We start from the raw sequence: 14,254 nt of genomic DNA on the forward strand, positions 1-14,254 counted from the left end.
TGAACTGTGACTGTTTTTGTTTATACCACTTTAATAGTTTCAGTGCTAAAATCAAATATTTTTTTTCAGTCACAATAAATGTATTTTTCCTTTCTACTATGCTTCTAGAACAAGTCTGTTTTAGTTTTAAAATGTAAATTCTTCTCTTTCCTTTGTGGAAGATGGAAACTGGTACTCTGTCTATAGTGTATTTTTATTCCTTTCATGCAAAGGTCATGTAAACGATAGACTAACATTCTTGGGTCTACATTTTTCATTAAAATTGATGTAAAGATGTTTGATCTTTCTAGTGGCAAGTATGCTTTAAATCAGTTGTTATCCTGAGGGCATATGGAGCATAATCTTCTAAAAATACACTTTTGTAAAATACATTCCACATACTAATGATTTTCAAGCATAATTTATTGGCTTGAATGATAAACCATGTTTATAATTTGAATAACATACAAAATGTTATTTACTAAAGATTAAATATATTTTTAATGTAGAAGTTAATATTTTTTCTATCATCCTTTATGTTTAAAAAGTAACTGCCATCCATTTTATTCAGTACTATTTTCTGAATACATGGCTTAGTCACAAATATTTTAAAACCACTGCCAAATTTCTCCTTCACTAATCACAAAACCACTCATTTAATGGCCCCATGAGCTGTATTGTTTCCAAAACTACAAACAAGTGAAGAAAGCCTAACAAAGTCTGAAAGTAGTCAATGGTAACACAAAATTAAAATGTAAACAGAAATTTCAGTCACAAAATGGTGGAAACACATTTTTTTGGCAAACAAGTGAAATGTAACAGTCTAGTTACACTTCTTGCATTCTGCCAAACTTTATCAAAGTGAAATTTGGCAAATTTTTTCATGAAAAAAGCAGCAATGTCTGACCTTTACTAATGAGTACTAATGTAAAAGCAATTCAGACTGGAAATCTAATCAGTCAGTTGAAAATTCTCTTAAAATTTGCTGGCAGAAAGAGGCTTCTAAAGGTAGAGAAAAACAGACTATGAGGTCTTTCAAAATCCAATGGCACTGAGGAACTCAGTCTATACTATGAATTTTCTCAAAATACAGGGGCAAATAATAACTTCAAAATATATTACATAAATAGACTATAAACTGTAATAGCCCTCCCAGACCAGCTTTGCCTAGTGGCAGTGAAGCAGGGTTCTGAAAACACACCCACCCCAGTACTTAAGTAGGGACTGATACCGGTAGAAAGAATTTGTTGACTGGGCTGATGCTCAGTCAGCCATCCTCCTTTCAGCAGACACATCAAACCTTTTAATCTACCACTGGCATAATTAAAGCAGCATGGGACAAGGCCACAAGCCACCTACCTAGGGCCAGACCACCTGAGTCCATGTGCAGAGAGAGTAATGAAGGACAAGCTCTCTTATCATATGCAGCTTTTGCTGTCATTGGCCATGGTAGCACTTCCTGTTGGCTATGCTTAAAGTATTTGCATCCTCATTTTCATCTTCCTCTTTCACCCTCATCTGGGCTCCTTGGAGTGCCTCACTCATTGGCTGCTCCATCTGATGAACACCCAGCCAGGCTTGAAATCAGCTTATTCTCACTTAGTCTCAGGATCCTCACAAGCATCCCGCTGCCAGCCAATATTATCTTTCTGGCTGCAGCAATCTTTGAACAGAATGGAAAGGCATGGGGTCTCCCCTTTAGGCAGAGTGACTAGACGTGGAGGGGCAGTGTACTCTACTGCCCAAAATGTCTAGGTTCGAGCTCTAGAATGTCCCAAAGATGCTCTGTACAGGCACAGGTGAGTTACAGGTAAGCAATCTGTTTCTGCTGCAGCTTCAGACAATTCTGGTTATAAAGAAAAATACTTCAGTAGATAAGACATTTGCTACCAACACCCTGCGTAAAACAATTATTTAAATGTTATTTGCTACAAAAAGGTAATACTGTAGATTTATTTCTATATCTATATGCTGCAGCTATCTCTATTTACCAAGGGAAGTCCCCTTTTTTGTTACCTGCCCATGGTAAATCCCTGTCCCTATTTTCACTACTTGAAGAAGCCTTCTTAAAACATTCTTAGTCTGTGTCATGATAGTTGTCATTCTTCAAGGCACAGCTCCCTGTCTTCTAGGACTCCTAGAAGTTACATATCTGAGTGTGGTACTAGTATTTTGCCTCTAGTACACTTGGATATACATGTGCACCATGCAATGCACAGCCTGTCATTTCACACACTGCAGATACTGAATTATAATAGTATATTATCAATTATGTTTTTTAATATACCATTAACCAAAGGAATACACACAGTACTGATTTTAAATCAATAGAGAATAGGCTATTGCATAGTAAATTAACACCATAAATGTCAGGGTAGAAACCAATGCAGGGTTGGCAGGAGAATAGTTACAAACACGTACCTAGATTCATTTGTGACATGTTGGAAGATATATTTATCTCATATTTACTGTAGGCCAGTCCAGATTGGTATTGTCCTTTTTAGCAGAGAATAGGGGTTTTACATTTTAGTTAACTTGCTTTCAACATAGTCAAAATCTGCATTTGCACCGTTGCTTCCAATGCCATAACAATAGTATTAGCTTCTGGATTTCAGAACATAATGTCATGTTTTTTTCCTATATCATCTTTTGTTCTTCTTCAGTGTGAATCTCCACAAAACTGGTTTGTCACTATTATTTTGATTTATTCGAGAAATTTTGGTGCTGAAGCATTGGATAGTGATAGAATTGTATAAATAGAAACAGTGTCACTCAGCTGGGCCTGAGCCTTATTTTCTTTTCTACTGAAATTTTGCTTGGAGTGTGGATGGGAAAGCGGACAAATTCTTCTACTCTCTATTTCCAAATGCTGACATAACTGGAAGTCCCAGAACTCCTTTGGACATGTCGATTGGCCCTGTGCCCCAACAGATCTAGCCAAGTCCGAATCATTCTGTTTTCCACAGAAGTTGATTTGTGGGTGATAAATGAACACCACTGGATCCTTATCAATTATTTAAATGCATATATGTATATTTAATAATGAAAATAGCCACTTTCCTTTTGTTTCTGCTTTTTCGTTTCTTCCCTCCCCCCTTTTCTTCAAACTTGAAAGATGCTTAGTCTGTGAAAAGACCTTCCTTTAGAATTTCTCTTTCATGATACAATGGATTTTGTACTAGCCATGAATATGTACATATATTGCATCTTCCTCTATATATACTACTTTATTTCTTTCAAGTAATGATTTCTTGAATGACATCACAGTATTCCCCTCCACCCTGCCGCTTGGCTGGATTTAGAGAATTCATACTAAAGCAATATGTTTACTTGTTTACAGATGTGAGTGGCTGTATTATATGATACTTGGAATTCATAATTTGGCTAACTGAAATGCAGTGCTTTCCTCTCTGTTGAATATGAGCCAAAATGACAATTCCCACTCAGTCATTTAACAACTACAGGATGTGACCTGGATTGTATTATATATGTTTGCTACCAACCTCCATGGAGTAACTCCTTAGCTGCAGTGGGACTAATCTGTAGGCAAAGGAACTGAAGATTGCTACTGTGATAAATCTCCTATCTCAACTTTGTGTAATGAATGCCACATTTTCAGCTACAAAATTATGTGTGTTGTCAGATACATGGCTCAGTTCTGAATTGCATTACCAGTCCTCCAAACCATGTTTCAGAAACATGGGATGAGCTCACGTACTCCCCTTCCATCTCCTTTTCTCTCAGTTTTGTGCAGATTCCACACACCCCTTTCCCATGGTTTGCTGTAACATTCAAATTGAGCAAATGTGTGGCTCTCAGAACCCCAGAGCAGAAACCCTAGCTGAACCATGTTCTCCCCTACCTGGTTGGAGTCAATGGCCATTAAAGCCTGCTGGGCCCCTCTCACTGAAGAGGCTTCTCTCATGAAAGGTGGAGCTAGCCACCCTGATGGAGCTGCAGTTCTATTTAAAGTTCAGTCTGGGACTGCGGGGTGCTGAAGCAACATTTAAACCTGCTTGTATGAACTCTGCTTTGAACTTCACATGTTGCTATCCAAGGTATTCCATGGCAAGCGACACTAACGAGAAAAGGAGTCCAAGATGGGTGGGAGCTTTTAAAAAAGAAAATTCCAAAGCCACAATTACAAACAATTCCAACAAGGAGAAAAGGTGGAAGACAACAGAAGAAGCCAATGTGGCTTCACAAAAAGCTTAGAGATGACCTGAAAACAAAAAAGGACACATATAGGAAGTGGAAAGAAGGCCAAGTAACAAAGGAAGAGTACAGGCAGGTAGCCCAGAATTGCAGGGATGGCGTCAGGAAGGCTAAAGCTGAGAACGAGCTGAGGTTAGTGAGGATGCTAAAAACAACAAAAAGGCTTTCTTCAGCTACATGCATAGTAAAAGGCAGAGGAAAGAAATGGCTGTTCAGCTATTAAATAAGGATGGCAAAACGATAACGGATGACAAAGAAAAGGCAGAGGTGCTCAATTCCTACTTTGGCTCAGTCTTCTCCCAAAAGAGGGTCTATGACCCCCCTGGCAAAGGCGAAGTACAGGCTGAAGGGGCAGGATTGCAGCTTGAGATCGATAGGCATTTGGTCAAGGAACACCTCATTACTTTGAATGAGTTCAAATCTCCAGGGCCAGATGAACTGCATCCTATAGTAATAAAGGAACTGGCAGAAGAACTCTCAGAACCACTGTCTATTCTCTTTGAGAAATCATGGAGGACGGGGGAAGTGCCAGATGACTGGAGGAGGGCTAATGTGGTCCCTATCTTCAAAAAGGGTAAAAAGGAAGAACCTGGGAACTACAGACCAGTCAGTCTGACATCAATCCCTGGGAAAATTCTGTAGCAGATGATAAAGCAATCCATCTGGAAGCACCTTGAAAACAATGCAGTGATTACTCAAAGCCAACATGAATTTGTCAAAAACAAGTCCTGCCAGATGAATCTGATCTTATTTTTTGATCAAGTCACCTCCCTTGTGGACTGTGGGAATGCTGTAGACATAATACTTCGACTTCAGCAAAGCTTTCGACAAAGTGCCCCATGATATCCTGATGAGCAAACTAGCTCAAAGTGGGCTAGATGAAACAACGATCCGGTGGATCCACAGTTGGCTACAGAATTGGACTCAAAGAATGCTTATCAATGGGACCTTCTCCAACTGGGGAGAGGTAACGAGTGGGGTACCACAGGGCTCAGTCCTGGGCCCAGTGCTCTTCAACATTTTTATTAATGACTTGGAGGAGGAGGTGCAAGGAATGCTGATCAAATTTGCAGATGACAGAAAATTGGGTGGGATAGCTAATACTTTGGAAGACAGAAACAAAATTCAAAATGATCTTGATAGACTGGAGCACTGGGCAGTAAACAACAGAATGACATTTAATGGGGATAGATGCCAAGTTCTGCACCTAGGAAAAAGAAACGAAATGCACAGTTACAAGATGGGGGATACGTGGCTCAACAACACGACAAGCGAGAAGGATCTTGGAATTGCTGTCGATCACAAGCTGAATATGAGCCAACAATGTGATGTGGCTGCAAAAAAGGCAAATGCTCTTTTGGGCTGCATTAATAGAAGCATAGCTTCCAAATCCCGGGAAGTACTAGTTCCCCTCTACTCAGCACTGGTTAGGCCTCATCTGGAGTACTGTGTCCAGTTCTGGGCACCACACTTGAAGAAGGATGCAGACAAGCTGGAGAGGGTTCAGAGGAGGGCAACAAAGATGATCAGGGGACTGGAAACAAAGCCCTATGAAGAGAGACTGAAAGAACTGGACATGTTTAGCCTTGAGAAGAGAAGACTGCGGGGAGATATGAGAGCACTCTTCAAGTACCTGAAAGGTTGTCACAGAGAGGAAGGCCAGGATCTTTTCTCGATCATCCCAGAGTGCAGGACACGGAATCATGGGCTCAAGTTATAGGAAGTCAGATTCCAGCTGAACATCAGGAAAAACTTCCTGACTGTTAGAGCAATATGACAATGGAACCCATTACCTAGGGAGGTAGTGGGCTCTCCCACACTGGAGGCATTCAAGATGAGGCTGGACCTGTCAGGGATGCCCTGACTTGAATTCCTGCATTGAGCAGGGGGTGGGACTCGATGGCCTTGTAGGCCCCTTCCAACCCTACTATTCTATGATTCTGTGCTATGATTCTAAGGTGCTACCTAGAACCTGAACTTTGCCTTGCTTGATGTATTGATCTGGGGCTCTGATTCTGTCAGGTCCCAGTCAAATTAGATTATTTTATATTACCAAGATGAAACAAAGCTACTTGTGCAAAACAATGACAGTTTGTTGTTGGAAAATAGATGCAGAATAAGAATAAATATGCAAAGAAACTTCACACCCTTAATCAGCGAATGAAGCTGTCACAGCTGATATGTCTATCTGAGTCCCCAAGATGGACTAGAAGTCGTTCCTCTAGGACCGGCAAAAGTTCTCCAAGCTGGTAGCATGTATATTCCCCCTTGGAGTAAGACCAGAGACGCAAACCAGCCTGCTTGATTTTATGGGGTTCTCTCAGTTTAATTCAGGAGCTGACAGGCTGCCTCTGCCCACCTGGGGGGGGGGGTCAGTTTCCCATGGGAAGCGAAACCTGTCTTATCTCAGGATGAACTAATACAGCTGGCCAGAACAGCTCCAAGGTAAAGTGAATTACTGATCTGTGTGAAAGGCCTATTTAATTAACTATAAAGCTGCTGGCTAGGCCAAACTACACAGGTCTCTAGGTAGCTGCCAAAAGCATATAGGAATGCTGTGAAGTCCACAGTTTTAGCTGATCTCAGAACATGGAAGCTCCATAGGCAATTGAGAGAGAAAAAAGGCAGATATCATGGGAAGAACATAATTCCCCCACCCCCACCCCAGGGAATAGTAGTACTGGCCTAAGTGACTAAAGCTTCATAGGACATCCCCAACACCTCACTCCAACTCTCTTACAGTGGATCATGCCTCTGGGAGGAAGGGAAGGACAGAACACTGTACTCCCACAGACAGGGAAAACAGAAAGCGAAATCTCATGTTCAAACATTTTATGCAACTTCGTCTTTTACATTGCTCTCTAACTTGCGTCCATACCTCACTACTGGCATTGCTTATGGAAGAAAGTGACAGTCTTTGTCAATCACCTACTGGATGATCAAAAGTACATTGTCCAGCTCTTCCAGGCTGAAGTTTCAAGATTAATGAAGCAGCAAATTAATATTGTGTGATACCTCGTAGATTGTCAGTTTGGGACTTTATTGTCTTATGTGGACTTGCACGGCTTTGATCTACCGTTCTTCCCAGTACCAGATCCTGAATTGCAGATCCTCCTTTTGACTCTCAAAGGCTTTTAGTACTAAGACTAATGACACACTGGAATGGTTAAGGAAACTAAATCAGTGACCTGCTCTTTGAGACTAATTGGTAAGCCTCAGTGACAGTCTTGGTGCTGATCAAGTTTGCATGGCAGTCCTCCAAACAGTTGCAAACATTTCAAAGAGCAAAACCAAATATTTTTCTTTGAGATTGAAGCTTTTGGGGATCTACCTGGCCCCCAATCAATTGAGTCACATGTGGGAATTGTGAAGTGGTAGCAGTGTGAAATGGAGGTCTCCGCTCCATTCTAGGCCTGTGAAGAGTCAATGATTTCATCAAGCCCCAAACCTTCCATATGATTTCCTTTCTCAACGTGTGTATAGTTTGTAGCTATAGACCACAAGAAAACTTCCTTTCATATTTACTATATCAAGGACTTCTGCAAAATGCTTAGTCACTACTTCCTACACATTATAATTGCCACCTACATCAGTGACTGATTTCTGATCGTTGAATTGCAAATTTGACTTTGGTGAGATTTTGACAGTACAATGTGCTTCCTTTCCTGCCTCAGACTCTATATCAAGGATCCTAAATTGCATCTTCACCCACTCCAGAGGACCTGCTTCATAAGCAGGGGTGGATGGATAGCTCAGTGGTAGGGCAGCTGCTTTGCATGCAAAAGGTCCTAGGTTCAATCCCTAGTTTCTCCAGGTAGGGCTAGGAAAGAATCCTGCCTGAAACCCTGGAGAACCACTGCTAGTCAGTGTCAACAAAACTGAGCTAGGTGGATCAAGGGTCTGACACAATAAAAGGCAGCTTCCTGTGACCATGCTGGACTCTACACATGTATACGTCCCTCCCTTACAACAGAGGTGACATCATTTTATCCCTTATTGCTACTTTTTGCCACATTCCTGTTCAACCAACCCATAAGGTTCAATATTTGCTAGGGCTCATGGTCACAAAAACATCTGTGATCCAGTTCTCTCAACTTTGTATGTCATTTCTTTGCTTGTGATTTCGCCCAAATTCACCCTTCTCCATGACAGCCACTTGAAATTGTGTCATCTGGCTTTCTTGGATTGTTGGATGCTCTGCAGTTCGGAATCACATAAACCACACACTCAGAAATCCTATGCCATTTAGTGAAAGAGTTTCTGCTCTTTGACTAGGGAGTACAATATAGTTCCTCATTCCACTTCAGTCAAAACTATTCTGGACTATGCACTACATCTGCATTCCCTGGGACATGCTGCTACTTTGCTTCATGTATATCAGCCATGTCTGTCTCCCCCACCCCCTTACTCCAAGTTGATGACTCCTTGATGTTTTCATTCCTTTGCATAGGAGTTTTTTTAAAGGTCTCAATAATTTCCACCCTTCAGCCCAAGTACTGATTCCTTCCTGGAATTTGTCACTAGTTCTGGTCATTTGTCTTAACCTCTAGTTACTTGTGACCTTCACATGCTCTCATATCTGACAGTCCTTTTGGTTGCTGTCACCTATGTTCACCAAGTGAGTGAGCTATGGATTGTTGTTCAGTCGTTCAGTCGTGTCCGACTCTTCATGACCCCATGGACCATAGCACGCCAGGCCTTCCTGTCCTGCGCTCTCCCCCGGAGTGTGCTCAAGTCCATATTCATTGCATCAGTGATGCTATCTAGCTATCTCATCCTCTGCCGTCCCCTTTTCCTTTTGCCTTCAGTCTTTCCCAGCATCAGGGTCATAGACCCTGATGCTGAGCTATGGATACTACACTCTGAATCACCTTGTCTTTGCTTTTATAGAGGCAAGGTAGTAGTATGCTCCAATATTTCCTTCCTTTCCAAGGTTATCTCAGAATTAATCTGAACCAGTTCTTCCTGTGTTTTTCCTGGCAATAAGGATGAGGTAGAAAAGAATCTTGACACTCTAGATTTTTGATAGGCTTTCCTTTTGCCTGGACAGGAGTTATTATTAGATTTATATCCAACCTTTCCTCGGAGGAGCTCAAGGCAATGTCTGTGGTTTTCTTCTCTCCCCCCCCCCCCGCATGTTGTTCTCATGATGAACCTGTGGGATAAACTAGGCTGAGCAATGGTGACTGCCCCAGCATCACCCAGTGAGCTTCATAGTTGAGTGGGGATTTGAACCTAGGCTCCTAGCCAAACACTCTAATCACTGTACTACACTGGCTGCTTTCTGTGCTGATCCACATTTATTTGTATGCTATAAAGGGTCATGCTGAGGTTGCTCTTTGTCCACCCAGCAAATATCCAATAGATAATCTCCACTATCGAGTTGCCTTATGAGCTGGACAAATGGTCACCACTGGCTGTGCTAAGAGGATATTTTAGTCCCAGTTGGGACTTCATAGCAAATGGTGGTTATGCAAACTAGGGAGGGGAGGATCTGCATATAAGAGAGGAGGGGATCAGGGAGTCCACAAGGCCATGGCATGTTCCTGAGCCTACAAACGTGGCTTGTTTTGGTAAAATAATACTTGCTTTAAAAAAGGTAAGTAGAGCTTCAAATGAGGGGAAATCCCATTTGTACTGTAACAGTAAAATAACAAGAAATACATTCTGTAGAGTAACTGTTATTTTGTATTAGTGTGCCAATAAATGTAAACTAATATTTGTCTAAAACGTTTATAGGCTTTGGACACCTTTGGCAAACAATGGAGAATGAAGGAGATTATTATATCAGAATGTAGGCACATTTCTGATACAGGAATTAAGGTAAAATAAGATCCTACTTTATAGATGTCATAAGCATGAGTATTTCTATGTCATTCTTGTGCTTCCTAACAGTGCAATAGTTAATGTGTAGTTTTCTTTTTAAAAACGGTTTATTATACACTTTCCCCAGAGAGATTTGCCTGGAGCCTATCTTATAGTATTTTTGGGGCCAGGCAAAGCCCTTTTTTCTCACAAGTGTTTTAGATGTACTTTTAATCCTACTGACTGTTTTATGCTGTTTGTGTGGCTTTTAGCATCTTTTTTTTTTACATTTAAATGTTTTATTATTTTTGTAAACTCTTCTGGGAATATATAGGGCAGTAGAAAAATATGTTAAGTGTTACCTGTATGGAAGCCTTCCAGTTGGGGATGGAGAAGAATTTTAAGTGAATTCACCTAACTCACACTTCCTGAACAGATCAGAACACAGTTACCCTTTGAATTGTCCCATTCTCCAAATTTTGTGATGCAGTTCTCGGCTCAGCCATGTTGTTGTTTATTGGTTCAGTCACTTCCGACTCTTCGTTACTTCATGGACCAGCCCACGCCAGAGCTTCCTGTCTGCCGTCGCCACCCCCAGCTTCTCCAAGGTCGAGTCCGTCACCTCCAGAATATCATCCGTCCATCTTGCCCTTGGTCAGCCCCTCTTCCTTTTGCCTTCCACTTTGCCCAGCATCAGCATCTTCTCCAGGGTATCCTGTCTTCTCATTATGTGACCAAAGTACTTCAGTTTTGCCTTTAATATCCTTCCTTCAAGTGAGCAGTCTGGCTTTATTTCCTGGAGTATGGACTGGTTTGATCTTCTTGCAGTCCAAGGCACTCTCAGAATTTTCCTCCAGCACCACAGTTCAAAAGCATCTATCTTTCTTCGCTCAGCCTTCCTTATGGTCCAGCTCTCGCAGCCATAGGTTACTATGGGGAATACCATCGCTTTAACTATGCAGACCTTTGTTATCATTGTGATGTCTCTGCTCTTCACTATTTTATCAAGATTTGTCATTGCTCTCCTCCCAAGAAGTAAACATCTTCTGATTTCCTGGCTGCAGTCAGCATCTGCAGTAATCTTTGTGCCTAGAAAGACAAAGTCTGTCACTGCCTCCACATTTTCTCCCTCTATTTGCCAGTTACCAATCAAGCTGGTTGCCATAATCTTGGTTTTTTTGAGGTTTAACTGCAACCCAGCTTTTGCACTTTCTTCTTTCACTTTCATCATAAGGTTCCTCAGCTCCTCCTCGCTTTCAGCCATCAAAGTGGTATCATCTGCATATCTGAGATAGTTAATGTTTCTTCCAGCGATTTTAACTCCAGCCTTGGATTCATCAAGCCCAGCACGTTGCATGATGTGTTCTGCATACAGGTTGAATAGGTAGGGTGAGAGTATACAACCCTGCCGTACTCCTTTCCCAATCTTAAACCAGTCCGTTTTTCCGTGGTCTGTTCTTACCGTTGCTACTTGGTCATTATACAGATTCCTCAGGAGGCAGACAAGATGATTTGGTATTCCCATACCATCAAGAACTTGCCACAATTTGTTGTGATCCACACAGTCAAAGGCTTTAGAATAGTCAATAAAACAGAAATAGATGTTTTTCTGAAACTCCCTGGCTTTCTCCATTATCCAGCGGATATTGGCAATTTGGTCTCTAGTTCCTCTGCCTTTTCTAAACCCAGCTTGTACATCTGGCAGTTCTCGTTCCATGAATTGCTGGAGTCTACGTTGCAAGATCTTGAGCATTACCTTACTGGCATGTGAAATAAGTGCCACTGTTCAACAGTTTGAACATTTTTTAGTGTTTCCCTTTTTTGGTATGGGGATATAAGTTGATTTTTTCCAATCTGTTGGCCATTCTTGTGATTTCCAAATTTGCTGGCATATGGCATGCATCACCTTGACAGCATCATCTTGCAAGATTTTAAACAGTTCAGCTGGGATACCGTCATCTCCTGCTGCCTTGTTATTAGCAATACTTCTTAAGGCCCATTCAACCTCACTTTTCAGGATGTCTGGCTCTAATTCACTGACCACACCGTCAAATCTATCCCTGATATTATTATCCTTCCTATACAGATCTTCCATATATTCTTGCCACCTTTTCTTGATCTCTTCTGCTTCTGTTAGGTCCTTGCCATCTTTGTTTTTGATCATGCCCATCTTTGCCTGGAATTTACCTCCGATGTTTCTAATTTTCTGGAAGAGGTCTCTTGTGTCCTTCCTATTCTATTTCCTTCTTCCACTTCTGCGCATTGCTTGTTTAAAAATAATTCCTTATCTCTTCTGGCTAACCTCTGGAATTTTGCATTTAATTGGGCATATCTCCCCCTTTCACTGTTGCCTTTTGCTTTCCTTCTTTCTTGGGCTATTTCCAGTGTCTCAGCAGACAGCCATCTTGCCTTCTTGGTTTTCTTTTTCTTTGGGACGTTTTTTGTTGCCGCCTCCTGAACAATGTTGCGAACTTCTGCCCATAGTTCTTCCAGGACCCTATCTACTAAATCTAGTCCCTTAAATCTATTCTTCACCTCCACTGCATATTCATTAGGAATATTCATGAGCTCATATCTAACTGATCTGTGGGTCTTCCCTATTCTCTTTAGTCTGATTCTAAATTGTGCAATAAGAAGTTTGTGATCCGAACTACAGTCAGCTCCACGTCTTGTTTTTACTGACTGTATAGATGTCCGCCACCTTTGGCTACAAAGGATGTAGTCAATCTGATTTCGGTGTCGACCATCTGGTGAAGTCCATGTATAAAGTTGTCTTTTAGGTTGTTGGAAGAGAGTGCTCGTTACACACAGTGAGTTGTCTTGACAAAATTCTATCAGCCTATGTCCCGCTTCATTTTGTTCTCCCAGACCATGCTTGCCTGTAATTCCAGGTGTCATTTGACTACCCACCTTAGCATTCCAGTCTCCTGTAATGAAAATAACATCTCTTTTTGGTGTATTGTCCAGTAGGTGCTGTAGATCCGCATAGGACTGATCTACTTCTGCTTCTTCAGCATCTGTGGTTGGGACGTATATTTGGATCACTGTGATGTTAAATGGCTTACCCTGAATTCGAATTGAGATCATTCTATCATTGTTTGGATTGTATCCAAGCACCGCTTTAGCCACTTTATTATTAGTTATGAAGGCTACTCCATTTCTTCTGTGGTCCTCTTGTCCACAGTAGTAGATCTGGTGGTCATCTGATGTGAAGTGGCCCATTCTAGTCCATTTCAGTTCACTGACACCCAATATGTCCACATTTAATCTTGACATCTCCCCAGTAACCACATCCAATTTTCCCTGGCTCATAGATCTTACATTCCAGGTTCCTATGGTATGTTGATCTTTAGAACATTGGATTCGTCATTCACCACCAGCACCGTCGGCCACTAGCCATCCTTTCGGCTTTGAGCTAGCTGCATCATCACATCTGGGGCTAGTTGAACTTATTCTCTGTTCCTCCCCAGTAGCATTTTGACCATCTTCCGACCTGGGAGTCCCATCTTCCGATGGTATACCAACATATCTCTGGTTGTACTGATCCATTTAGTTTTCATGGCATGAATACTGGGGTGGGTTGCCATTACCTTCCCCAGGGATCATATTTAGTCTGACCTCTCTACCATGACCTTCCCGTCTTGGGTGTCCCTTCACGGTTTAGCTCATGGCGTCATTGTCCAGCACCACGACAAGGTAACGAACGATCTCCTTTGCTGGAGCGGCTCAGCCATAGTGTATAAAAATCTGCATATTTGGGAAGGTTGCATACAAAAATGTATATATTAGGGGAAAGTATGGACAAAATCTGTATAGTAGGGGAAATTTCATACCAAAATAAATGCAAGTTTTTTTGAATTAAAAAAAAAACCCTGCAGATTGATGCATAAATTATACAGAGCAGACTTATGAATACATGTGAAACTGACACAGTGACTGGAAATTGTCTGATTTCTCCATTGTTACTTGCAGTAAATTTTTAGATGAGCTGATATTTGATTTGGAGGTCTCAGTCTCTTAGTTCATGCTGTTAACTGATAGACTACACCAACTTCAAACTGTTGAAGTCTATGGATTCAATTTTGGGGAAAACTAAGCTACAGTAACTGAAGTCTGGAATATAGGAAGAGCTGAAATTCACTACAGGAAGATGAATAGATTTAAAATGAAAATTTTAAGAAGTGGAAATGTGTCTATGCCACAGCCAGTGGCAGTTTTGCCTTTGTTTTGGGGGAACTTTTTTTTAAAACAGGAT

The 14,254-nt window shown here is 41.4% G+C and overlaps 1 protein-coding gene across 1 annotated transcript in view; it reads left to right on the forward strand.

The window, feature by feature from the left end:
- Positions 1–14,254, forward strand: part of FBXL13 (F-box and leucine rich repeat protein 13) — a 155,730-nt gene that overhangs the window by 126,413 nt on the left and 15,063 nt on the right. Inside the window, exon 18 of the mRNA XM_084811493.1 lies at positions 9,934–10,017. Coding sequence (XP_084667619.1) covers positions 9,934–10,017 — 84 coding nt within the window. The remainder of the gene's footprint in view (positions 1–9,933; positions 10,018–14,254) is intronic.

This window comes from Heloderma suspectum, chromosome 7, assembly GCF_057233095.1.
Source record: "Heloderma suspectum isolate Gila_16-S chromosome 7, 16-S_ref, whole genome shotgun sequence".
Taxonomy (NCBI): Eukaryota; Metazoa; Chordata; class Lepidosauria; order Squamata; family Helodermatidae; genus Heloderma; species Heloderma suspectum.